At 38.9% G+C, this 27,793-nt stretch overlaps 1 protein-coding gene and 1 long non-coding RNA gene across 3 annotated transcripts in view; one reads left to right on the plus strand and one right to left on the minus strand.

Moving 5' to 3' along the window:
• The window catches only part of MRPL1 (mitochondrial ribosomal protein L1), a 101,095-nt gene extending 100,612 nt beyond the window's left edge, over positions 1-483 (minus strand). The window contains exon 1 of one of the 2 annotated variants that reach the window (XM_027058944.2): positions 459-483. In XM_027058944.2, coding sequence (XP_026914745.1) covers positions 459-468 — 10 coding nt within the window. In that variant the 5' untranslated portion in view covers positions 469-483. Of the gene's footprint in view, positions 211-458 lie in introns of those variants that run through there. The other variant, XM_015074380.3, reaches the window with a different exon arrangement.
• Positions 142-27,793, plus strand: LOC128314526 (uncharacterized). The gene is made up of 3 exons (XR_008296269.1): positions 142-278; positions 23,809-23,914; positions 27,433-27,793. It is a non-coding gene; the product is annotated as an uncharacterized LOC128314526 (long non-coding RNA).

Consider the following 27,793-nt stretch of genomic DNA (forward strand, 5'->3'; position numbering starts at 1 on the left):
CTCTACCGAGGTGTCTTATGGTCGCCGCCATGTCGACGATTCCGGATTGTGTTGACGAAATGGTCCTACGCGTCAACTTGGAAGAAACTTAAAAAGGGTTCCTCTCCGGAATTGGCAGAGGGGGAAGGATTAGAAAGAGCAAGAGGAAAAGGGGCGGGAACCTAAACAGGCTCTCTAGCCTGCAGGGAAGGGCCAACAACGCCTGTGCCCCGTGGCGGTGTTACACTTAGTCTCCCGTGCTAGTCTTCCGTGCTAGGACCCTATGTTTCGTGGTTCCGGTAAGGCAACTTAAACTATCTTCAGAGAAATCTCCTCGTGGAAAATACGGTCCTGTTGGCATTGCCCTGTTTTATTTCTTTTTTTCCTCTTTGATTCTGCATATGAACTCAGAACGATAATTTTAATATATTGTGAGAATACCCAGGAAAGCATGAAAAACAAAATCTGAAGAATCTCACCAGCTTCCATCGCTCCATTTCCAGCCTGAAAAAACTTTAAAATTCGCCGGGTTTTCCACTACCACCCAAGGCGGGTGTCCCACTCACTTTCTTTTTATCTCAACCCAAGATCAACGTGGTTCTAAATTAATCTTAATCTAAGTTAGAATCAATTGAATAATACTTGAAAATTTTGTATAACACTTCTAGTTTTAAAATGGCAGGTTTGAGACCTACGCACTGGTTATTATGACTGAAAAAAAAAATCAGTATCCTTTCCATTACGTCACAGCTGTTGGCGGTGTCGTTTAATCTAAAATGAATTTGATCAGATTATATCACTTCCCAGTTTAATTTAAAACCCTCCAGTAACTCTCTATCCCTACACACACACACAGACACACACACTCTCTCTCACACTCACACACTGGAGCTCCCCTCTGGTCTTTGTTATCTCCCCAGCCTCAAATAGCTGCCAACATCCTTCTTCCGCCCAAACACACATATACACGCACACTTCATTCCCCCCTCTCTTTAGAATGAATATTTTGCACCAGCTCCCTAAATAACTTTTTAAACATTTTGGCTCAAGCTTTACTCACTGATGAAGGCTCCCTCCTCCCTCAGTTATGGCCACCTCTTCCTGGTTTTGAACACTACCCAGGCATATCTGCTTATATTTGTTGAAACAGTTTAATTGAGGGGTTCCTGGGTGTCTCAATCAGTTGAGTGCCCGACTTTGGCTCAGGTCATGATTGCATGGTTCATGGGTTCAAGCCCCACATTGGGCTTTGTGGTGACAGCACAGAGCCTATTTCAGAATCTCTGTCTATCTCTCTCTCTCTCTCTCTCTCTCTCTTTCACTGTCTCAAAAATAAACATCAAAAAAATAAAGTTTTATTGATATATATTTAATATACCATGCAATTCACCAATCTAAATTGTACAATTCAATGGTTTTTAGTAACCATCACTACAATATATCTTTTGCCACCAATCTGAGCTTTTTGTGGGCAGAAATCATATCTTATTCATTTTTATAACTTCAATGCACTACAGTACTGTGAGAAGTGAGATGATTCATTTTCAGAAATACCAAATAAAAACTGTGCTGTCTAGTTAACAATAGGTTTACAACATATTGGAAATATGTACAACCCCTTCCCCCAACAATGGAGTCCCAAACCCTTAGACCCTTCACTTCCTCTCCATATCTTGAGCTTTGCAATGAGCATGCACCAAAGAACTGAAGTCTGTGTCACTTCAAGGAATGTACATTTGTTCCAATCAGACTTCTTGTTGCCTTACATGGGCATAGACAACTTCTGGGTAAGGCTGTAACCTCTGGAATACTCAGCCAATGAAGAATCAGGGGAGGGACTTGCTTGCTAGGAGGTAAATTGTCTGCTGTCACTGCCCGGAGTGTGCCTGTCCATCAGACACCTGCTCTTGCAAGAATGTTGATTAAAGCCTTGCTTCACTATGCTCTGAGGCTCTGCATCCCTCCTTTGACTGGGTCAGTGGGTTTATTTCTCACAAGTATCTGGCACATAAGAAGCCATCAATAAATGTTTGATAGTAAAGGAATATATACCTGCATGAATGAGTGACTCCATTAGAATGGCAAGCCTGCAAAATTAACTTGCTTCCATGAAGCTGCCCACAAGAAGTTGGACTGAATCAAAGTAAGAATTTTCATGCTTTATTTCATATTTATATATTGTACCCATCTACATGAAGGATAAGATTTCTAATTTATTTCCCTGTCTTATTAATACCTAAGCAGTTACTTCAAAGGTTCCACACCCATTTATGACTGTTACATACACACACAAAAAAATTCAGGGGCTCCTGAGTGTCTCAGTTGGTTAAGTGTCCAACTCGTGATTTGGCTCAGGTCATGATCTCATGGTTCATGGGTTTGAGCCCTGCAGTGCATCGGGCAGTGCAGAGCCTGCTTGGGACTCTCTCTCCCTCTGTCTCTGCCCCTGCCCAGCCTGTGATCTCTCTCTTTGAAAAAAATTCCAAGAACTTGAATCTACTTTTATAACTTCCTTCCCTTTCTCCCTGCTTCTTTTCTTTTCTCCTTTCTTTTCACAAATATGCTACTATTTGCCATGTGACAAGTAGTGTGCTTGGTTATGCACAGATGTGGCAAAAAAACCCAACACAGCCATTAATCCCATGATCCTTAAAAATTAATTTTTTAATGTTTATTTTTGAGAGAGAGCATGAGCAGGAGAGGGGCAGATTGAGAGGGGGACAGAGGACCCGAAGCGGGCTCTCCACTAACATCAGTGAGCCAGATGTGGGACTCAAACCCACAAACCATGAGGTCATGACCTGAGCTAAAGTTAGATACTCAACTGACTGAGCCACCCAGGCAACCCCAGAATTAATTTCATTTGAGGATAAGTTTAAGGGTTTGGGCAAGTTCACCAAATCCATTTCCAGACAAAAACACTTAGATTAAAAATGCTTTTCCTTAGCCTCTACAATTCCCCTTTTCCATAACTAAGATCAGTTAGCCTCCATCCGTGCACATCTTTATGTCTCCTGTTATAACAAGATAATTTAAACACTCAATATTGGGACTCAGAGTAACATGTAGTATGCTTGTAGTAGTAGCCTTATTAAAGCTGTGTCCTGTAGAAGTGAAACTTATCTAACTGTCCACTTTGACCATCAGAACTTGATGGGATTAGTCAGATGAAATCCAAAGTCCAGTTATCTATATATAATAACACATAAAGAGGTTATTTAACTTGAGACTAAAAACAACAAAAATCCACACTCTGAAATGGGAACTCCGAGCCTCTAAATATTGAGTATGTAATGAGGGTCTCGCTGAAGAGGGGCAGTAGAAGTTTTGGTTAAGCAGTGGTGCTCTGGAGCCAAACATTCTGGGTTTGAATCCCAGTATCAATACTTACCAGCTATGTGACTGGGGGCATGTTGCTATACCTCTTTGGGTCTCGGTTTCCTGGGATACGGGGCTGATGAGATAGTTTATTGAGGTACTTACTACAGTACCTGGCACAGAGTAAACACTCATTCAGTGTTACAACTTGTCAGTATTAAGGAACCAGTGAGAGCTCTTAACCAGAAAGGCAAAATGAATAAGCTATCCTAGTACTTTTTCTTCCATTATCTGCTTATTTCTTAATATGATACATGCTGTTTGTGTCTCTACATGTGCTAGGATGTCACGTTCTGTATTTCAGAGCTTTTATTAGTATTTGCAGAAAGTCTTTAGGCTGGGTTTATAACATCCTCAAAGTTCACTCTAAACGCAACTTTTCCCAGTTGATTTCTAGGAAGGTTTATACTCTCCAGGAGTCTTGGCAATATGCCAGTTGTCTGCCTGCTTGGCTAACTTCCCTGGGGAAAGCTTTTAAATATTTGCCTAGCCCTGTAGCTTCTTCAACCATCTTTCAATTGTGCTGGAAACTCCTCTGCAAGAAGAGTCACTTCCCTTTTTGGGTTCAAGTTGAAAATGAATTCTCTTATTGGATAAAAATAAGGAACTCCATGACATATCCTACTTCCAATAGTATGCATCAGAATCGCCCAGAAGGCTTGTTAAAACAGATTACTGGGCTCTACCCCCCAGAGTTTCTGATCCAATAAGTTTCTGATCCATGGGCATGGCCCATGAATTTGTATTTATAATAGGTTCTCAGGTGATAGTGAGAACTGTGTACTGGTCCAGAGACCACACTTTAAAAACCACTCCCTATGGAATACCATGAAAGATTTGCATCCATACCTATCATTAACTTAGGGAGGAGTTGTTTCATTTAACAATTTTATACTCGATATAATACAGGCAATAAAAGTATTAATTCCCATGTGTGGTATGTCTCTAGGACGAGAATCTACCCACTCTTATCTTCTCTTCTATATAGAAACTGCTATTCCATACCTGGGTTTCAGCTCCAAAACAGTTCAGCTGCCAGATGGGAGAATTTCTGGTCTTTGCCTGTCTAGATTTTAAGTATCACCAACTCCTAGACCTCCTTCTTTGTGCTTACTGAAGACTCAGGTTATTTTTTCATGAAGAAATGTCTACTTAGAATGATTGCTTAGTCATAGAGTAGAAAATTTGAGGAATTGGAACTCGTTTCATCTTGTCCACACCCCACCTCCAATATGGGACCTTCTTTGTCCCACCACCCCTAGCTGACTACTTTAATTCCAGATTGAATTAGGAGATTTAGAACTGTCTAGTGGAATGCTGGTAAATGTTTAACTGGCTCTCCAGTACAAAAGAAACAAGTTTAGTATTTACCAATCTCTTTGGTATCAATATTCCTACAGTAACTGGTTTCAAGCTCTGAAACATAAGATCAACCAATTCACAAAATTCTGACAACTTAGCACTTGGCTCTTACATGACTATCGCGTACTACTGGAAGTTTCCTAGTAAAAGCCCTTGTTAACTTTTAAAAGACCTAAACCAAACCAATTCATCCTAGAGCACACTTCTCAAACCTCAATCTGAATACAAATTATTTGGGAATCTTATTAAAATGTAGATTCTAGGAACGCCTGGGTGGCTCAGTGGGTTAAGCATCCAATTCTTGATTTTGGCTCAGGTCATGATCTCATGGTTCATGGGATGAAGCCCCGCATTGGGCTTTGCACGGACAGTGTGGAGTCTGATTGGGATCCTCTCTCTCCCTCGCTTTCTGCCCCTCCCTGACACTCATGCACATGAACACATGCTCTAAATAAGTAAATAAATAAATAAACAAATAAATAAATACATAAATAAAATATGGATTCTAATTTAGTAGGTATGGGGTGGACCCTGAGTTTCTAATTTCTAGCAAGCCCCTAAGTGATGTTGATGCTACTGGTTCATGAACCACACTTTGAATAACAAGTTGCTAGAACACATCCTAGAATGAAATTCATATTTCTATCATTAGTCGCAGACCAGAACCTTTTGAATAGCCTCTATCTTCTTAATACATAGAATATAAACTGATGTAGATTCCCAAATTTCTGGGTATAAACTCCATGACCTCCATCTTTCAGTTGTGGTACCAGAAATATCAGTAAGTGACTGCCCCACCCACATCTGTTTCTGGTGAAAACTTCCCCATCCCACATAAATAAAATTCCCCAGCCCCAGCTATCAGGACCACTTGAAGCCATCTGACCCAAGGAAAGTCCACCCATACTGTAACCAGTGATCTGGCTTGAAAAACCTAGGCTGACCCTTCTTCTCATAAAACTGGAATTGGAGAAGTGAAAAGCTGAAACATTTAGGTGGGAGAATTCAAGCTATTAGATCATAAGTAGATTCAAGGCAAAAGAAGCTTTGAAAGACAAGCTGAAATTATTAGTGAGCAGAAATGGTGTATGAACAGAGTTACATGAAGCTAGTCACTTTCAAGAATAGAATAGAATGAGGATGCTGGGGAAAGCAGAGATATCATGAGGAAGAGATCAGCCAGCCCCTGAGAGGAAGATAGCAGATGTAGTCACAGTTCCTGTTACAGTTTCCGTCACGTCTGCTGTATCACTCTATCCCTCTCCCTGCATTCTTTTGAGATCCCTATCTGCCATATATATCCCCACAATAACCCCTGGTTTCTTGACTAGTACCAGTGAGTTTCTGTATCTTCTAAACAAACAAACAAACAAGCAAAAAACCTTATTAAAATTGTGGATCTCTAGCTATTCTGGTCATGATGCATGAATTGGCAATGCTCTACCAGAATTAGTAGCAAAACCTTAATTGCAGAATCTCAGAGTTTGAAAAACTTTGGAAGTCTTCTATCTATCTGAAGTATAAACCCTGTCTATAATTCTCTGCTTAAATTTACAGTGGCAAAGTCTTGAATATTCCATAAGGTAGTTCATCCTTTTTTTTTTTTTTTTTTTTTTTTTTTTTTTTTTTTTTGGACAATTCTAATTGTTAAAGCTGTTCCCTATGTTAAAGCTGAAATAATCTTCCTTCTAACTTGGACCCAATTGAACCCTTTGGGTCAATTCCATTTCCATAGGGCAAATCCACATTCCTGGTATTGGATAACAGCTGTCATGCCTCTTATGTCTTCTCCTCACTTAGCTGAGGACGTTCACATTCTTACCCACCCCAGTTCCTCTCTTCCATGGCATGGTGGTGAACTTTTCATTTTCCCAGGAGCCTTATCAAGGATATACTGGATATACTCTAGATTGCCGGTGTCTCTTTTAAAAAGTAATCCCCAAATTGAACAAAACACTCCAGAGGAGAAAGGGGTATTGCTCCTGGAAGAATTAACACAATGTAGATTGTAGCAACTTTTTTTAAAAAATTTTTTTTAATGTTTATTTGATTTTGAAGGAGAGAGAGACAGAGCATGAATGGGGAAGTGTAAAGAGAGAGGGAGACATAGAATCCGAAGGGGGTGCAGGCTCTGAGCTGTCAGCGCAGAGCCCAATGTGGGGCTCGAACTCACAAACGACATGATCATGACCTGAGCTGAAGCTGGACGCCTAAACAATTGAGCCACCCAGGTATCCCAGATTGTAGCAACTTCTAATGGCTTGTAGTACATTGTAATTCCTTTGTTTTTCTTTAGTACTTCTTTATGACTAAAGGCATACCACAAGTATCCCAGATTTGAACTAAACCAAAAGTTTCCTCTAATGAACTTCTTGCTTTAAGATTTCTATATTTTAGAATACCTCTGTCCGATACAAATATAGTGCAAATCACATATATACTTTTAAGTTTTCTAGTATCTATGTTAAAAAAGTAACACAAAATCCACACAATTATTTAAAATTAATTAAAATTAAAATTAATGCTAATAATTTAACTCAATTTGCCTGTAATATCAGTTCAACATGTAATATTAAAAATATTGAGATATTTTACATTCTTTTTTTATACTGTCTTTGAAGTTCTATATGTATTTTACACTTACAGCCTATCACAATTAAGGCTGAGTCCATTTTGGATGCTCAACAGCCACATGTGGCTACCATATTAGCACAATTTTAGAAAAAAACAGAACAGCTACTTATTGAACTTTTGAACACTTACTTATTGAACACTTATTGAACACTTACCATGTGCAAGGCACTTTTCTAAAGTGTTAACATATTTTAACTGTTTAAATCTTCACAACAACTCTATAAGATGGGCACTATAATTATTCCAATTTTCAGATGAAGGAATAGAGGCACTGGGAAGTTAAGTAACTTGCCCAATTAATAAGTAGTTGAATTGAGATTTCAACCCAAGATGCCTGGCTCAAGAGACTATATTTTTAACCACTATTAGACATGTATCACACACATACTTCATGCTGGACACTGTGCCAAGCACCATGCATATAGTATCTTGCTTAATCCTCATTTTATAGATGAAGAAACAGAGGCTCCAAAAAGTTAGTGACTTGCCAAAGCCCATGCAGATAGTGTTAGAGCCTAATAACAGCTCATTATATCTGACTGCTGCACCCTCCTCCTGCTTCACTGCCCAAAGTCTGGTGTTTAAACATACATACACCCATGACTCAATATTTTTGATGCTGATGTCTTAAATTAGAAAATGGCCAGATGATATCAGAGTCTGTGGGAGGAAATAAATAACACACAAGCACATATGTATTATTTTTTGATCTTCAAAGCCAAGCATGTAAATCACAAGCACCAACAAAACACTAATTAGAGTTAATTTTTATCTTCAATGCATGTAGAGGTAAAACTTGCTTGAAATATTTATCTAGATATGGAAATGTATGTTTATTTTTTCATTTAGTTTTTTAAGAGTCTCTCTTATACCTGAGGTGTCTGGGTAGCTCAGTTGGTTAAGCATCCAACTCTTGATCTTGGCTCAGGTCATGATATCACAGTTTGTGGGATTGGGCCCCATGTTGGGTTCTGTGCTATCAGCTTGGGATTCTCTCTCTCCCTCTCTCTGCCCCTCCCCATCACTTGTGCTCTCTTTCTTTCTCTCTCTCTCACTGCCTCTCAAAAATAAATAATTTTTTTAAAAAAAAGAGCCCCTCTTACCCAATTTTTGTTTTATTATTTTTGTTTAAAGTTTAATTTTTTTTTTTTTAAGTCATCTCTACACCCAGTGTGGAGCAGGAACCCATGACCAAAGATGAAGAGTCACATGCTCTACTTAGCCATCCAGGTGCCCCTGGAAATGGATTTTTTTTTAACATTTTATAAGGTCTGAGAAAAATAACAATACCAACAAAGCAATTCTCCGGGAAACGTTTTGTTTTTATAGAAGAGTGTGCCCAACCCACAAGAGGAGGCTGTAAGTAACTGAAAGGATGTGACTCTCTTCCTCCCTTTTGTGCTGTGTGGCTTTATTGTTTTGTAGACTTAGAAGTGAACTTGACATTTTGTTGTTGCACTTTTTTTCAGGTCTTTCTTTTAGACAAGGTCAAACTGAGGCTGAGTCCAAGCCCCAGTGTTAGTTTGGGGTTAAGAAGCTCTTTCTCTCTTTCTGGATATCTCCTTTTATCTGCTTCAGGAAATAAGCTCAAGGTTTTTAGGGAATCTTGGGAATTATTTCTTAGTCATTTTATCTGAAAAGTATTTGGTGTAAATACTCTAATATACACCTGTGAACAGTAGCATCTCATCTTTGTCTAAATTATCTTATCCTGTCAAACAAAGTTTCTGTTGCTGCAACTGGGTTAGCATTTGTCTTTTTCCTATAGTCATCGGGTGGTAGAGGGAGAAGAGTAGTGGTATTGGAGGAAATGGTGGGAGACGGTGGGGAGAAAGGCGACTCAGAGTAGAGGAGCCTTTAACAATCAAGAAGCCAGAGGTTCAGGTCAGGCTTTCCTGGCCTCAGCTTCCGTGATATCTTGTTAATTTATGCTAAACAACCATGAATAACTGTTAGGGGTTAATTTTTAAATTAAAAATAAAAGATCATTTTCTGGCTCCTCTGGGAGAGATGACAGAGATCTAACCCAAGTAAACAATAAAACAAGTGCAGATTAAAGGGATATACAGGGGCCCAAGTTAAGACAGTAATGAGCATCCTTATCCATCAGGAAAAATAGATTGTAATTAGAAAATTTAATAAATTTCTCCAAAGGTTAAAGGTCAAATAATGGCTGGGAATAGAAATAAGGATGGAAGCGTTACTAACTAAAATCTATTTTCAACTGCAATAATCTAGGTTCTAAAATAGGTACTGATAATGATCTTTCTTTAGTTTGTACCATCAAAACTGATATAAAGCATGTCATTCTTTTCAAGAAAACACAAGAATGCATTGCTTTTCTGAACTCTCTCTAGAAGGAGGGCTACAGAAATTTACAGAGTAAGATGCCCTTGTTCCCAATGTCCCACTATACGAAGAGGCCCGACAAGCCTTCCGTGGTTGACAGTGAGTGGGGATTTTTGCAGTGTTACCACAAGTCACCACTTCTACAGCACACAGACAGATCCAGGAAGTAGCAGCTGTGTAATAGGAGGGCTCCACTTAACCCAAGCTGTGTGCGTCTTGAGGTTCAGACACCTGTTGGGACAGACAGCAGAGCAGCAGAGTGTCTGTGCTTGGCTCTGAGGAGCTGTTCATTCCAAGGGAGGTGAGAGTATTTGAAGGACACAGAACCAGGGTGGAAGAGAAGGCAATTCTGAGCATGTTCCTCGGGGCCCTGCTCTGCCGAGTGCCTTCCAAGCATGAGTGTTGGAACCTGAGAATGGAGGCAAAAGAAAAACATGTAAAAGAGACAGTTCACTGAAACCACTTTAGGGACCCATGAGCACAGACCTTGTTGTTTAGGGGAACCAGGTAACAAAGAGGACTTGAGAGAAATTCTTGAATGCAGCATGCTGTAGTCTGTGACTCGCTTGGGACAGTGATAGCTCTGGTGGCTTTGATATCTTTCTTACAGACAGAAAGTAACCAAAAGCAGCAGGAAAGGACAAAAGGAACTGACATAATGCAGTAGCAAACATGTTTGGGAACACTCAGTGCAACACTCCCTTGCAACAACCAGTACATCCGTGCAGAGTTTGGGAGCACTGGTGGGTAAAGTGTAGAGCCAATCATTATCAGCAGGGTCCTAAGTTTCTAGTTGACCCCTGGTGTGGAAAACACCAGCTGCAGGTAGAGAGCCATCTCAATATAACACAAGCAACTATGATTATTTTTTACAAGAATGTTGCCCAGTTATGAAGTTTGTTAGGTCTCATCCAATGTTTGATTTTCCTAGATTTTAGCAGGCTTTTTTTTCTTGCATCTTTTTATAAAATATCTAATTCCAGTTTACACATTGAAATATGGCACACTGTACCCTAGATCTCAACCTAATATTAGTCGAATTACAGTTGACCCTTGAATAACATGGGGGTTATGGTTCCAACGCGCGGTAGAGTCAAAAGTCCGTAACTCTTGACTCCCCAAAAACTTAACTATTAACAGCCTGCTGTTGACTGGAAGCCTTATGGATAACATAGTAGTCATTTAACACCTTTTTTGTAGTTGTATATATGATATACTGTATACTTACAATAAAGTAGAGAAAAGAAAATGTCATTAAAAAATCATATAGAAGAGAAAATCCAAAACAAATACATTTTTAGTACAATGCTTTGTTGAAAAAATATTGCATATCAGTGAAACCATGTAGTTCAAACCTGTGTTGTCAAGGGTCTACTGTAATATGAAATACTCATCTAATTTGCTAAATCTTTTTTATTATTTTAAATCCAGTATAGTTAACACACAGTGTTATAGTAGTTTCAGATGTACAGCATAGTGATTCAACAATTCTATATATTATTCATAAGTGTACTTAAAAAAATTTTTTTTTTAACATTTATTTTTTATTGAGAGACAGAAACAGAGCATGAGCATGGGAAGGACAGAGAGAGAGGAGGAGACACAGAATCCGAAGCAGGCTCCAAGCTCGGAGCAGCCAGCACAGAGCCTGACGCGGGGCTTGAACTCACAAACTGTGAGATCATGACTGGAGCAGAAGTCTGACGCTTAACCGGCTGGGCCACACAGGTGCCCCATGATAAGTGTACTTTTAATCCTCTTTACCTATTTCACCCATCCCCTCACCCACTCTCCTCTGGTAATCACTAGTTCTCTATAGTTAAGAGTCTAGTTTTCGGTTTGTCTCTTTTATTTGTTTGTTTGTCTGTTTGTTTGTTTGTTTGTTTACTAATTTGCTAAATCTTACCAAGTAACCTATGACTATTTACCTTAGCCCTTATTCCGTGAGAATTAAGTATTTTTCATAGTCTACAAGAAGGCATTATCACAATTCACTGCAAAATATGAATAAATCATATTTACTGGCTAACCCTTCTTTGTCACTGATGTTACCTCTTTCAAATAATTTAGTAGATTAGAAAGACATTACTTAGTTTTACAAAACTCTCCTTATCACATTGACATAAATCCACCTGCTACAAAAATGTTTCATTGTCTGGTCATTTTTCCTAACAGATTGTTTTTCTCCTTGCTATAGTCTGTTAAGTTACTGACAATTTCTTATTTTAACAGAACATTGTTCTGGTTATACTCCATTTGCTCACATTTATTCTTCACTTTTGTCTGCCCGTCTGGGCATACCCTTAAAGACTGACCTTTTTTTTTTTTTTTTTTTTTTAATGTTTGTTTGTCACTTTCAGGAGAGACAGAGGGAGAGCACGAGCAGGTGAGAAGCAGAGAGAGAGAGGGAGACAGAGGATCTGAAGTGGGCTTTGTGCTGACAGCAGACAGCCCGATGTGGGGCTCGAACTCTGGAACCGTTAAGATCACCTGAACCAAAGCTGGATGCTTAACCAACTGAGCCATCCAGGCGCCCCAAGATTGACCCTTTTAAACTGTACCACCTGGGCTCCCTTGTCTCTGGCTTTTCATCAGGTTTGGCAGTAGGCAGCTCCAGCAAGAGACAGAGTACAGGACGAAAGAAGCCAAGGTGTTGCCTTGCTCCTGTCTGGCTGTTGTCCCGGAGGTGGCTGCATTTATCTACAGCCACTGCTTCTTCCAGACAGCTCTCCTTCCATGGCTCTAGCTCTCAGCTCATTCTAATAACACCACATTTCCCCTTGTTCCTTCAGGCCTGGCGTGGAAGCTCCCTCCCTTTCACATCCATGTTTATTTCAACATCGTTTGTCAGTGCCCTTAACCTTGCCCACACCTATGTCAATAGTCCCCCCTTTTAAACTCTCTTTGGTTAAACTCTGAATTTGCCATCTGTTTCCTGCCAGGCCCCTGACTAATACAGACATCTGGTCAATATATTGTTAGATCAGACTTTAACTGAACTGGTGGGATAAACAAAAAGAATTACATGTGTTGGCAAAAAATTTTTAACACCATGCTAACAATAACAATTTCCACAGTTCAAAGGAAACACAGGCAAGAAGTCATAGCAGTTGTCTTATGGTTGACTTCAGTTCTTAACTCTGTCCTGAGGTTTATGTTTTATGGTAAGAACACCACCTTTGTCTTATTTCCGATGTGCAATGCTACAGAAGAATGCTGAATACCCTTCTGTACCTACAAAGTTTCCGACACAATACATATCCAATATCGGAGCTGTTCAGTCAAGAATATTGCCCTGGAGGCTCCAACAAGATCGTTCTTTATGTTCTTTAGCATGCTCCGGGGCTCAAAGAACAGCTGGAGGTGTAGCCACTAGAGTATGATCCTTTTTAACTTTTCCCTCTAGTGTGAGTTACAAAAACGTCACATTGTTCTTTCAATTTATCTCGCAGAAAACTATTAGGTCATTCATACACTCATATACAGACATACACATGCATCTCCTAAGGAGAAATATGAATTCTCAGAGACAATATGCTTTGGTTTTCTTTTTTTAGTGTTCATTTATTTTTGAGAGAGACAGAGAGCACACAAGCAGGGGAGGGGAACAGAGTGAGAAAGAAAGGGAATCTCAAGCAGGCTCCATGCTGTCAGCACACAGCCCAACTTGGGGCTCAACTCTCACCAACCATGAGATCACAACCTGAGCCAAAATCAAGAGCCACGCGCTTAACTGCCCAAGCCACCCAGGCACCCCAAACAATATGCTTTGTTACTACCGTATTGGCCCACAAACTTTTTTAAATTACACTGACAACTAATTGGGCTGAAATTTAAAATTTCTGTCTTCTTTTGAAAATAATCAGCAGCAGTCGGAGAAAGACAAATTCATTGGATTTCACACATATGTGGAATTTAAGAAACAAAACAGATGCACCCAGGGGAAGGGAAGGAAAAGTAAGAAAAAACAGAGAGGGAGGCAAACCATAAGAGATTGCTAAATACAGAGAACAAACTGAGGGTTGCTGGAGGGGTTGTGGATGGGGGGGATGGGTGATGGGCATTAAGGAGGGCACTGGTTGGGATGAGCACTGGGTGTTACAAGTAAGTGATGAATCACTGGATTCCACTCCTGAAACCAATAATACTACAATGTATATTAACTAACTTGGATTTAAATTTTTAAATGAATGAATGAATGAATGAATGAAAAAGAAAATAATCACCAGACCAAGCCATACCAGACCCATATTTGTACATGGCCTTGACCCACTGGAGCTCAATAGGCATTGCACTTTTTTTTTTTTAGTTTTTTTTTTTTTAATTTTTTTTAACATTTATTTATTATTGAGAGACAGAGAGACACAGAGAATGAGCAGGGGAGGGATAGAGAGAAGGGAAAACATAGAATCTGAAGTAGGCTCCAGGCTCTGAGCTGTCAGCACAGAGCCCGACATGGGGCTCAAACTCACGAACTGAGAGATCATGACCTGAGCCGAAGTCGGTTGCTTAACCAACTGAACCACCCAGGCGCCCCAGGCATTGCACTTTGTGGATGGTACATCAGCTCCACTTACACCACAATCATCATTGTTGACTCTCTAGGCATTTCACAAAGTCAGCCCAGACCCTGCAGACACCTAAGTTTCCATCCTTTATCCCACTCCTTTTCAAATGTTCTGCTCTGATGTGTCTATCAGAATAAGACATAGGCTTATTTCTTTTGCTGAAGAATAAACCTCTTTTTTTCTGTTTATTTATTTATTTTTTAATGTTTATTTATTTTTTAGAGAAAGAGAGAGAAACAATACAAGCAGGAAACGGGCAGAGAGAGAGGGAGACACAGAATCAGAAATAGGCTCCGGGCTCTGAGTTGTCAGCACAGAGCCTGATGCAAGGCTCAAACCCCGAACTGTGAGATCATGACCCGAGCTAAAGTCTGATGCTTAACTGACTGAGCCCCCCAGGCGCCCCTGAAGAATAAACCTCTTAATGGTAATTCCATTAGCAAAACACGAGGCCAAAGCTGTGAAATGACCACTAGTAAGGGTCAGACTAAATTCTTAGAGTCCTTACGCCTTCCATATTTTAAGTGATTCACTTAAGGGTCTTTCCATCTGAACCTTATTATAATTTGGCAATTATTTGTACAATTTGCTACTCTTTGTAAGTAGGTGGATATTTTGTATACTGATGGTATCTTTTTCTATTTCATATACTTTGAGACATTAGAAACTTTTAGTCAAAGTGGTTTAGATAAACTGGCTTTTAGTAAATCAGTCTGAGCTCCCCTCAATTATGCTTTTTTAAATGGATGAATTATTAAATGCTTTTTCAATTTTTTTTTTTAATTTTTAAGATAGAGACAGAGCACGAGTGGGGGAGGGGTAGAGAGAGAGGGAGACACAGAATCGGAAGCAGGCTCCAGGCTCTGCGCTGTTAACACAGAGCCCATGAGAGCGTGACCTGAGCTTAAGTCAGAGGCTTAACCAACTGAGCCACCCAGACATCCCTTAAATGTTTTTGTTTGTTGGTTGGTTTGTTGGTTGGTTTTGTTTGTTTGAATCCTGGGTCGGTTTTGTCCAGTTTGAGTCAGTTTTATATGCTGTAGAATATAATATAGTACTGACACAGGGAAACTGAAGGGACCCCTTGAAGGACTGCTTTTTGCTCCTTTTCCTGCTGCCATTCTTGTTGGGACCTGCACACCTGCCCTACATATGCCTTATCACACAGATTATGTATGTCCTCCTCCTTATAAGGGTTAAAGAGTTAATGATTTCTCTGGAGTCTTCCAACACAACAGATAACATCTAAGGAGTGACTGGGAAAGGACAGCATGTACATTTTCTACGACCACTGACGCACCAAGACCCCTGACTCCAGGGCAAAAGTAACCTATAGAAGACAAAAGAGCATTTGGCTTTGTTTTAACCAGCTCCTGGATACATGCGAAGACATATACACCAGACCACAATCCTCAATAAAAACCCCAGACCCCAAGCAAAGACAAAAGAGTCATTCTCCTTTCTTTTTTGAATCTCCCAAATACTCTGTATTTGCTCCAGGTCTTCAATAAATTCTGCTTTCACTTTCTTCCAGCTTGCATTTGAGTTCAATCCACAGACCCTCTTGGTTGGTCCTGTGGGACTTAGGTCCTTGGACCCAGCCAGCCTGAATCAGTACTAGCTGAGACATTTTCTTATCTCCGGTCCAGAATTCTTTGAAGCCTATCCACTATCATCTCAAACCATTATTTAAAACTTGACTTCTTGCATTACATATGGAAATATAATGGAACGCTTTACTTTATTAGGTTTGTATCGTACTGAGGTTGTAATGCTCAAAATGGAATTTCCGTTGTCAAGAAAATGTTATACTTATCTTTTAAAGTCCTAAAACTTTTAAGACTACTTTGTTCACTAGGAAATCTCACAGAGCCCATTTAAACTTTGCCATGGTCTAGTCACTGCAGGCTTAAAAATAATGATAAAGAAAAGATGGTCTTGTTGCATTTGTACACCCTATTAGCCAACTGCCAAGTAATCAGTTAACCAAATTAACTGAAACTTTCCAGTGCCTCTGTAAACCTATTGACTGATTTCCATAGCACCCTTGAAAAGCTGGCTAGTAATCTTGTAGCCAGAGCACAGGGGTGCAAGAGCTCCTGGCCCCGGGGTACCAAACAGACCATGTTTAGTTGCTTGCAGCTGATAAAATCCAAAGGCAGAGAGAGGAGTGATGGTGAAACAAGAAAAGAATTTAGCTCAGTGAGGCAACACCAGGAAGATGATGGACTAGCATCTCATAGACTGTATACAAAGTGCCAAAAATACTTTCAGGTTTATATAAGGAAAAGGTGGGGCACAGATGCGTGAGTATGTACAAGCAAGCAGGGAAAGTCAAATGGATTATTGTCTTGGAGTCAATCACAGGTGGGGTCTTGCTGGCTCAGGGCAGCCTTTAGTGCTTGAGGGAGTAGTTTCAGTTTCCTTCTGGGCACGCTTTGCCCTCTGGGTTTTCTGCCTGAGCCCAGAGACCAGCTAGAAGAAGAACTCAACTAGAAAATCTGAGGTCAAAATAGAGGCAACTGAAGTCCTCTTCCAATCTCTTCTGTAGTCTGCCCACTATTTATTGCCTTAGTGAAGTTTTATACCTAAGAGTTCATTGTTTTCCCAGATCTCCTATGCTTGTTGATGAAATGTGTGTACAAGAAAGTTATTTTTTTAAGTTTATTTTTATTTATTGAGAGAGATAGAGAGCAAGCAAGAGAGGGACAGAGAGAGAGGAAGACAGAATCCCAAGCAGGCTCTGCACCATCAGCGCAAAGCCAGATGCGGGGTTCGAACTCATGAATTGTGAGATCATGACCTGAGCCAAAATCAAGAGCTGATGCTTAACCGACTGAGTCACCCAGGTTTCCCTAGAAAGGTATTTTTAATATTGAAATGAATGAGTGCTTTAGAATTTTGATAGAGCTGCTAAAAGCTGCCAAATTGGGGGTAACAAGGCAACTGTAAACATATGGAAAAAAGAATAAAAATCTAGAATTCTTCCTTCAGATTGTGCCACAAGGTCTTGTTCCATTTTAATGCAAATACCTCACTCTCTATGTGCTAGACCAATGTTCTAACGATTAACATATATTAACTCATTCTTTTATGAGATAAGTATTATTATTACTCTCATTTTACAGGTGAGAAAATTGAAGCCCAGAAAGGTTAGGTAAGATACTCTAGATAATTACATGGTGGAGCCCACTTTTTTAACCTAAGAAGTCTGAGCTCTAGGTGAAAACACTGGATATCATAGGCGATGCATTTTATGTGTGTTTTATTAAAAAAAAAAAAAAGAATTTAGAACAACAATCAGCAGATCCATACTCAAAGAAAAGTTTAGCAAATGAATGAGTTCTATACATTTTAAATTTTTAAAAAATGCTTATTCATTTATTTAAAGAGAGAGAGTGTTCAAGACTGCAAGATCAATACCTGAGCCAATATCAAGAGTAGGATGCTTAACTGATTGAGCCACCCAGGCACCCCTATATATTTTAAATTTTAAAAAATCTTTAAGGTATGAAGTTATCATTTATTCTATTTTAAAAATTGTTTATTTATTTTTGAGAGAGAGAGAGACAGCACGAGCTGAGGAGGGGCAGAGACGGGGGCGGGGGGGGGGGGGGAACACAAGAACCTGAAGCAGTCTCCAGGCTCCACAAAGCCCAGTGTGGGACTCAAACTCAGGAACTGTGAGATCACGACCTGATCCAGAGTCGGATGCTTAACCAACTCAGCCACCCAGGTACCCCGAAGTTTATCATTTTATGTGATTAACTAGCAACTCATTTCAAATGAGTTAAATAAGAAGCTTTCTTCTATTAAAAGAGTAAAACATTGGGACGCCTGGGTGGCTCAGTCAGTTAAGCATCTGACTTCCTCTCAGATCATGATCTCAAGGTTCACGAGTTCCAGCCCCACATCAGGCTCTATGCTGACAACTCAGAGCCTGGAGCCTGCTTCCTTCAGATCTTGTCTCCCTCTCTCTCTGCCCCTCTCTCACTTGCATTCTCTCTCTCTGTCTCTGTCAAAAATAAACGTTAAAAAAAAATTTTTTAATAAAAAAAATAAAACAAGTAAAACATTGAGTCACATGTTTAAAAGTTATTAAAGAAGACAATTTAGGTTATGCAAACAAAATGAACACTTCATGAAGTCTTCTCTGGAGAACTGTAAAACGGGGTGGAAGACAAGAAGCTTTTATAGGATAAGGAAGAAAGAACAAAAAAAAAAAATGAAAAATAGAAAATATCTGATCAGCTGGGGCCAAATAGTCAACCTTGTTTGGGGTGAGAAGGCCCAAACTGGTTTGGCATTTGTTGACCAACTAACTGATATAGTATGCTGCTGGCTGTGAGAAATAAGCCAACTGCCCCAATCAAAGGAGGGTCACGGAGACTCGGAGCACAGTGAAGAGTAGCTTTAATCAACCTTCTTGCAAGAGCAGGTGTATGACAGACAGGCACACTTGGGGCAGTTTCAGCAGGCAATTTCTTTCCTAGTAAGCAAGTTCCTTCCCTGATTCCTCATTGGCTGAGTACTACAGCTATTACAGCCTTACCCAGAAGTCGCCTATGCCCACGTAGGGAAAAAAAGTACATTCATTGAGGTGACACAGAGACTTCAGTGTTTTGGCAAGTGCTCATTGCAAAGCCCGTGAAAATAAGCCTGTGAAATGGAGAGGGGAAGAACCAGGAAGTGAAGTGTCTAAGGGTTTGGGAACTTCACTGTAGGGGGGCGGTGCTTGTACATATTTCCAATAGGTTGTAAACCTATTTTTAACTAGACAGCACAGCTTTTATTTGGTACTTCTGAAAATGAATCATCTCACTTACTTCTCACATGGCCAAGTGGAGCAATTACAGGGACACAAAAGTTAATTGTTATTTCACTTTGCTGACATGGCATCCCATGTAGTAGCTGCTGCATCTTGGGTCTAGGAATCTCTTTCACCACACACTAAAAAATAGAATGTTTTCTCCTGAGAGAAAGAATAGAATTTGGCATTTAAAACAACAGAATAGCCTTTTCAACAAATGATGTTAGGATGATTGAACATCTAAATGCAGAAGAAATGAACCTTAACACCTATCTTACACCTTACACAAATTACTCAAAATGGAACATGTCTCTAAATATGAAACACAAAACTAAAACTTCTAGAAGTGTAGGACAAACTCTAGGTGATCTTAGGTTTGGCCACAAGATGTTAGATAGAAACACCAAGGGCACAATCCATGAAAGGAAAAAACCTGACAAATTAGACTTTATTAAAATTTTAAAATTGTGTTCTGTGGAAGATATATTAATAGAATGAGAAGACAAGCCACTCACTGGGAGAAAGTATTTGCAAGCCATGTAGCTGTTAAAAGACATATCCCAAACTCAAGTATTGTTAATAAAGCCAAATGGACAATTTGTCCATAAATTTTTGCTAAGTGTTTGACCATGGAAAAAAAAGGTAGAGTTCTGGAACGACAATTACTGGTTAGAGAATAATAACAATTTAAAATTTATCTCTTATTTTATTTATTAAAAAAATTTTTTTACTGTTTGTTTGTTTTTGAGAGAGAGACAGAGTGTGAGCAGGGGAGGGCAGAGAGAGAGGGAGTCACAGAATCTGAGGCAGGCTCCAGGCTCTGAGCCATCAGTTCAGAGCCCGACCTGGGGCTTGAACCCATGAACAGTGAGATCATGACCTGAGCCACCCAGGTGCCCTGAAAGCATGCATCTTAACTTTTAAAAAGTGGTAATATTTTATCTTTTGTGGCAAAATTAATTATTCTATGAAATCCAAATGAGGCAGAGGCATTAAAATAAGAATGAAAGAGGACCTTCAGCTGCCTATATTTCGACCTCAAATTTTCTAGTTGGGTTCTCCCTCCAGCTGGTCTCTTGGGTCAGGCAGAAAACCCTGAAGGCAAAGCATCCCCAGAGGGGAACCTAAACTACCCCCTCAAGCACTAAGGACTGCCCTGAGCCAGCAAGACCCCACCCATGATTGACTCTAAGACAATGAACTTTTGACCTTCACTGCCTACCTGCACATACCCACCCATCTTTGCCCCACCTTTTCCTCATATAAACCTGGAAGTATTTTCTAGCACTTTGAGACTAGTCTCACTAGCACTTTGAGACTAGTCTTCCTGATGTTGGCCTCACTGAGCTAAATTTCTTTCTTGTTTCACCACTACTGGTTTCTCTGTCTTTGGGTTTTGTCAGTGGTGAGTGGCCCAACATGGTCTGCTTCAGACCCCGGGAGCCAGGTACTCTTGCACCCCTGCACCCCAGCTACAAGAAACATTGAAAAGGAAATGAATATAATTGAATCAAACACATAGTTGAATAAAAGCAGAACTAGGATTTGAATACTAAAGAAATATTAATAATGAACTCGTATGTAATGCTTGTTATTTGCTAGTACTGCTCGACACATTTCACATATTTAAACTCCTTTTATTCTATGACAACCCTGTGACTTGAGTACTATTGTATATTATGCCCATTTTATAGATTAGGAGATTGAGGCATAGAGAGGTCTAAAAAAACTTGCCCAAAGTTACATGGCTAGTAAATAAAGAAGTGCCATTTAAGCACAAGGCTTGGCTCCAGTGTGTTTCACTGTATATGGTCATTGAAGTCAGCAACCATCCCTCAAATATCTACTATACACAAGGCATTGTATAAGACATTACAAGAAAAATAAAAGAGTTTTACTCATGAGAAATTCATAAGGTTATGGGAGAAACCTGCAGCTAACTCACTTTGGTAACAAGAGAGAACGCCTTAGCCCAGGTAGGGAAAATCTCAGGTTTCTAATGAAAGTTGAGAAATCATTACTGGCTTGAAGAATGTGTATGTGTGGAAACTGATAAGGATGTAAAAAACACTCAAAGGAGGCTGAACTTTAGGTATAAACTGTTGATTGAAAGCCCTGATCATTAAGTAAATAACATTTGAAAAAATTGGCTTTAGGCTAATTTATTTTAGTTAACCCATTTTAGGCAACTGCTTTTGTTTTTATTTGCTTGCTTAGAAGGATTGGTCTTACATGAAAGTCTTCTTGAGCACCAACTACAAAAACAAGTGAGAGTCTGGAGATATATGTATGGCTATAATTTGATACCCTAAGGCTGTGGGTCAGAATCCTGACAAGGGCTTGTGAAAACACATAATGGGTCCCACCCCTAGATTTTCTTTCTTTCTTTCTTTCTTTCTTTCTTTCTTTCTTTCTTTCTTTCTTTCTTTCTTTCTTTCTTTCTTTCTCTTTCTTTCTTTCTTTCTCTTTCTCTTTCTCTTTCTTTCTTTCTTTCTTTCTCTTTCTTTCTTTCTTTCTTTACTGATTTCTAATTCCTTCTTTAAAAATTTTTTTTAATATTTACTTATTTTTGAGAGAGAGAGAGACAGAGTGTGAGCAGAGGAGAGGCAGAAGACAAAATCGAAAGCAGACTCCAGGTTCCAGGCTCCAAGCTGTCAGCACAGAGCCTGACGTGGGGCTCCAATCCATGAACTGCGAGATCATGACCTGAGCCGAAGGCAGAAGCTCAACTGACTGAGCCACCTAGGGACCCCTGATTTCTGATTTCTTTTGATGATCATTTTATATCTAGGAAGGTATAGTTAACATACTAGTAATAGATTATATTTATTGAGAACTTACTTTGACCTAGACATTATTTTAAACACTTTACTTTTTTTTAAGCTCATGTAATCCTTACCACATCTCTGAGCCAGATAATGATTTTTTTAAATTTATTTTTTAAATATAATTTATTGTCAAATTCATTAGGTGCAGAGCTCACCGGAGAACTTCCAATTCTAACAAGTTTCCAGGGTGTTGAAGTAACTCGGATGCTGCCTGTAGAAAACCACACCTAGAGAACCACTGCCGGGGCGGGGGGGGGGGGGGGGGGGGGGGGGGGTAGGGATCCCTAACTGGGAGGAAGGTTGGTATTTGGGAGGCTTTCACAGCTGACTTTGTAATGAAAGGCATTTGTAATGAAAAACAGGGAGTAGTGGATTTGGGAAGGGGTTGGGCATTTACAAAAGCAGGGACTATCAGAAAGGATTCTGGGAAGGCAAGTGGTGTAGGATGTTTGAAAGTTAGGAAAGATGGGTGGGGCACCAGATGGAAAATGCAGCCCTTGCCTGCTAGGCTATGCAGCTTGGCTTGTTACTGAGTTCTTGGGAATTAAAGGTTTTTAATAAAGACAAGGGAGAAACAGTAATAACTTAATCCCCAAACTCCTTTGACACCCATAAAAGTTAGGGATACTGGTCACATTCCTTAAAAAATGAGAAAAATAAAACCTAATAATGCAAAACTACTAAAAGCAATTATTTCTAAGTGATCTCTTCCTGAACAAAAGTCTGGAAGGGGGTTGCATCTTCCAAACAGAGGGTCTTACTTCTATTAGGCTTTTTATATTAGAAACTCGAGACAAATTTATTTAATGTTGTAACAACATTTAAATAAAAGTATTTCATTTTTTCCTTCCTTTCCAGTTGTAGCTAACTACCTGGGAGGGGAATATAGTTGATTTTTTCTAGGCAGATTTTGACATTTAAAATAATGCATAAGCCCAAGGGGTAGGAATTTTCATTACTTAGGTTTACTTTCAGGAAATCAAATTGCTGTTTGTATAATGTTATCCAGCAGGATTTGTTCCATATTAAAAATCAAAAGGACATTGTAAATGGATATTAATAATGCCTCAAATATATTTAAATCTTAGTGGGGAATTAAAGCCAGCACAATGATAATGTACATTTGTCAGTGATTATACTGAGACATAATGCTAGTCAATACGTCAAAGAGGCAGGTAAAGCTAAGAACAAGAGTTTGGATTTGAAAAAAAATAAAGCACTCAGAAATCACTCATAGAATTCATGTTTGAAATACGACTATGAGACAAAAGGGATTTTGTGCCTATTAGTCAAAAGCTTTAGTTCAACACTGATGTCCCCCAATCACTTGTACTGGTGCTTAGCCTAGAAAAGGTCCAGGCATTAACTGGCAGGAGCCAAGGGTGGATTGTGTTCTAAGAGTCTCATTCTACAAAGGAAAACTTTTAATTTCCAGAACAGTTTGTAAATGCAACTGTGAATGCCTCATTCACACGAACAGTAAGTGGAAGGGAAAATGCTACTCAGAACACAGAAGGTGAAGAGAGGTAAATATCCAAAGCCAAAGAAATTGAATAAAAACTCATGTGAACATGAAATGAAGCGAGGGGGAAAAAAACCTCACTTCTGCATGCAAACACATTTCCCCCTCGAGAAATTTGGTTAATTCCAAAAAACTGTGGGAAAACACTCGATAAAAATGTAACAAGGAAAGGCAAAGAAAGGAAAACAAATTTACTCAAAGCTGATCTCTCTTCAAAGTATAGCTATCAAAACCAATACTTTTTTTTTTTCAGGAAGAACCATTCCATCAATCTTAAAATGTGAAATTCAGTAAAATATAGCAAAGAAATCTCAGTAACTCAGATCCATTTAAACTTTGCTCATATTCTCTGTCTCTCCTCTGTTTCTCTCTTTGTAGGCATAGGTCAGAAGGAAATTATATTTTGGCACTGGAGAAGAAATGTGAGTTTGTACATTTAAAGAGTGCAGAGCCTAGAAAATAGTGATCACAATATTTACTGTAGGTAAGTTGTAAGCCAAGATGCTAACCCATACCTGTAGCAAGCAGACATTTCTTATCTGGCTTAGTCTTTCACGTTTTCCTACCAAGCATTTACAAATGACCCATTACTCCTGCCATGGAAAAGAGCACTGCAGTTTTATTCCTTTGTTCTGGGGAGGCAACAGGGCTAGGGGGGACAGTCAAGGGAGACAGGACCAGTGACCACCAACTTGTCTTTGCCACTCCTTACTTTTAGCATCTTGAGCAAAGCAATTATTCATTCATACATTCATTCCCTTAATCACTCACTTTGAACTCAAATAATGGCACCAGAGAAGTAGTTGTGAGGAATGACTAACTGGATAACATTCAAGTGCTTTGCCAACAGAAAATGCTTTATTTAATCATTTCTTTAGAAACTGAGATATCATCTACAACTCATTTGTCAAGTCAGATTTTTTTTCACAATCAACTTATTTGTTAACTCACATTTCCCTGAAAATAAGTAGAAAAAATTTAAGGATAACTTTTAGAGAATACTGTAAAATCTTTTAAGTTACTAGGAATCTTTACCCAGGAATCCCAATCCCTGGGACTTACCACTGGTAACATGTTTACTCATCCAGACTTTGTTTTTCTGCACACTAAATTATAATAGATGACCCAAGAAAGTAGAAATTTCCAAAGTACTCGGAAATCTGACAATCAAACCTCTTATATAATTGAAGAGAACCAAAGAGAATCTTAAGCTACCAAAGATTGCCAACAGTGTATTTCCAGTGTTGTAGGCTTCTCCAAGATGTCTGGTGGTCTATTGTGCTTCCTTGCCACACTAGTATATGAGTAGCATGGTACAGAGAAAATCTCTCTTCAACTCCTTCCTAGTCCTGTTGATGACCATAAAAGAATTGAAAACTTCAAAATAATCACAGGGTGAACCTTTGATCATCATTCTTCACAGGGCTTTAGCTGGTCCTTAACGATTCCTAGACTTGAGTCATAACACCACATGTTGGGTACTTCCATCAGGGAGGCCTCTAATATGCCCCCTTTCCTGGGCAGCCCTCTCATTCTATTGGTATCTGAGAGACCTTCATAATTCTGGCCAAACACATATATGAAAAACAGGCTGATATTCCTTCCTTCAAGGAGTGTTTCTGAACACTTGCTTTCTGTCAAAGAATATTTAAGAAGGAATACCCTGAAAGGATCTTAAGGCCAAGTTTCTTATTTTATAGATAAGAAAATTGAGGTCCCAGAAGTGAAGAGATTTTTCCAAAATTATACAGCAGCCTGTTAAGCAAAGTCAACTCAGGACCTGGGTCTATATCCAGGTTAGAGAAGTAGAGCAGTGAAAGAAGCTTCCAGAAGGTGAAAGCTTCCCAAGACAATAAAACAAGACTTGAAAAAAAAAGGGCAATATTATAAGATAAATATACAAAATAGAGCATGAGTAGGTGCTTACCAATCCTGTATGACTTCCACAAAATTGCTACTGAGAGCAGAAAAATAGAGCAGTGTACAAGAAACATCAAAGGCAAGATTAACCATTTAGTCTCCTGAGTAAAATATGCTTTGTGCCCCCATGTAAACTGCTTATAAGATATTTTAGATCAAAAGATTTTCCAACAGGCAGAACAAAACCCAGCGCTAAATTCCAGGAGTACATGAAGATCCTATTAACGTCTACCAAGCATCTTAAATCGGGTTCTCTTCTCAATTATAAGGATTAAATTCATGCTGACATATTTCTATTCTAAGACTCTCTTTGCCTTATGCCACATCTTAGTCTACAAATATATAATCTTAGGAATATGATAGAAAAACATGATAAAAAATATAGCTGGTAGAGATTTTAACTCACATTTTAAATGACCTTACTGAATTTTCTTAATTGATTTTGATTGTCATACTCCTTGAGTGACAAATATCCAACTCACAGACACCCAGGATACAAAAATAGGCTGTTAGACCACTATTTTATTATTTTATTTTATTTATTTAAAGATTTTTTTAAATTTATTTTTGAGAGAGAAAGGCAGAACGTGAGTGGGGGAGGGACAGAGAGAGGGAGACACAGAATCTGTAGTAGGCTTCGGGCTCTGAACTGTCAGCACAGAGCCTGATGTGGGGCTCAAACTCATGAACTGTGAGATCATGACCTGAGCTGAGGTCAGACACTTAACCACCTGAGCCACCCAGGAAACTCTTTTATTTTTTAAAGTAAGCTCTACACTGTGGAGCCCAATGCAGGCTTAGACTCACAACCCTGAGATCAAGACTTGAGATGAGATTGCAAGTCAGATGCTTAACCAACTGTGCCACCCAGGCACCCCTGGACCACTATTTTAAAACTAAACTTTGGGAGCCCCTGGGTGGCTCAGTCGTTCAAGCGACCCACTCTTGGTTTCAGCTCAGGTCATGATTTTGTGGTTTGTAAGATCAAGCCCCTCATGGAGCTCTGTGCTGACTGCACAGAATCTGCTTGGGATTCTGTCTTTCCTACTCTCTCTGTCCCTCCCCTGCTCGTGCACACACGTGCTCTCTTGCTCTTGCTCTCAACATAAGTAAACTTTATATAAAGTCTTTCATTTTTACTTCATTTTCAGTTTGTCATTTCTACCTAATCCTTCTATTTAAAAACTCTGATGATTTCTATTCATTTACCTTGACTTCAAGAAATTGTCAAGGTGCCCCATGCTTTTTCACTGAGACAAATACCTAATTCTACAGAATTTCATTTGAATGAAGAGCCAGATCATTATTATATTCATTTAATAATGTAATAGCCCCTTAATTCTCCAATATTTTCATATTTGGTGTTAATTCATTGACATAGACAATGGGTGTTTTCATTTTAAGCAGTCTTAAACAGACCTCATTAGAAAGCACTCTTTGGGTCCAATGCGATTATGCAGTTATTTGGGTCCATGGAGTTCATCTCCTGGGTTTCTCTAGCTTCTATGCTTCAAACAGCACTCTCCTTCAGTAGTTACTAAAGTCTAGATTCTACATGGTGAAAAAGTCTAGTCTTAATGGTTAAACATATAAATAATCTATACTAATTTTCTATCCTAAGAGTTTAGTGAAAAATATTTATACAATAGAGGTTATGGTTCAGAAACTTCAAAATAAGTAAAACCACACTTAAATTTAAATATAAATGACTGGGTAAAATAATGTATAGCATTATTATTGTTATTATTATTTATTAATTATTATTATTATTAGAAGCAGAAGAATCATGTCCTTAGGGTAATAATACCTGAATTTGAGACCTATGTGTACCACATACAAGCAGAGCTTGTGAATTTGGAGATGTCATTGGCATCTCTGAATTTTCTTATCTGCTAAAAATGACAGGATGATATAACTCTGATTTCTTCAAAACAATGTTGTTGTAAAGATCAAATGAGCTGATTGTTCATTAAAAAGTTTTGAAAATTGTAAAGTGCTATGCAAAATCAGAAATATAGTAACAAAATATTTGTTAAAAAATGCAAAGTAATATCTCATATTCTTTCTTTCACCAAACTGGAGAAAACTGGAGGGATTTGGAATGACATTATCCTTTCTTGCCTCAATTCTCTTTGTTGGACCTTTGCTGCACAACTCAGATTTCAGGTAACTATGCTTATTGTTTCTGACTTTAATGAAGCAATATTGATTATATGATAGTGTGCCTATGTCCACCCTTAAGAATTTTAACCAGCTTCTGTAATATATTATGTGTTAAAGGGAAAAAACACATTAGGCACAGATTCTTCTTTTTTTTAAAATTAATTTTATTTAAATCCAAGTTAGTTAACATATAGTGTAATAATAGTTTCACGATGGGATGCCTGGGTGGCTCAGTTGGTTAAGCGTCAGACTTTGGTTCGGGTTATGATCTCATTGTTTG

The sequence above is a fragment of the Acinonyx jubatus genome, chromosome B1 (genome assembly GCF_027475565.1).
Source record: "Acinonyx jubatus isolate Ajub_Pintada_27869175 chromosome B1, VMU_Ajub_asm_v1.0, whole genome shotgun sequence".
Lineage (NCBI taxonomy): Eukaryota > Metazoa > Chordata > Mammalia > Carnivora > Felidae > Acinonyx > Acinonyx jubatus.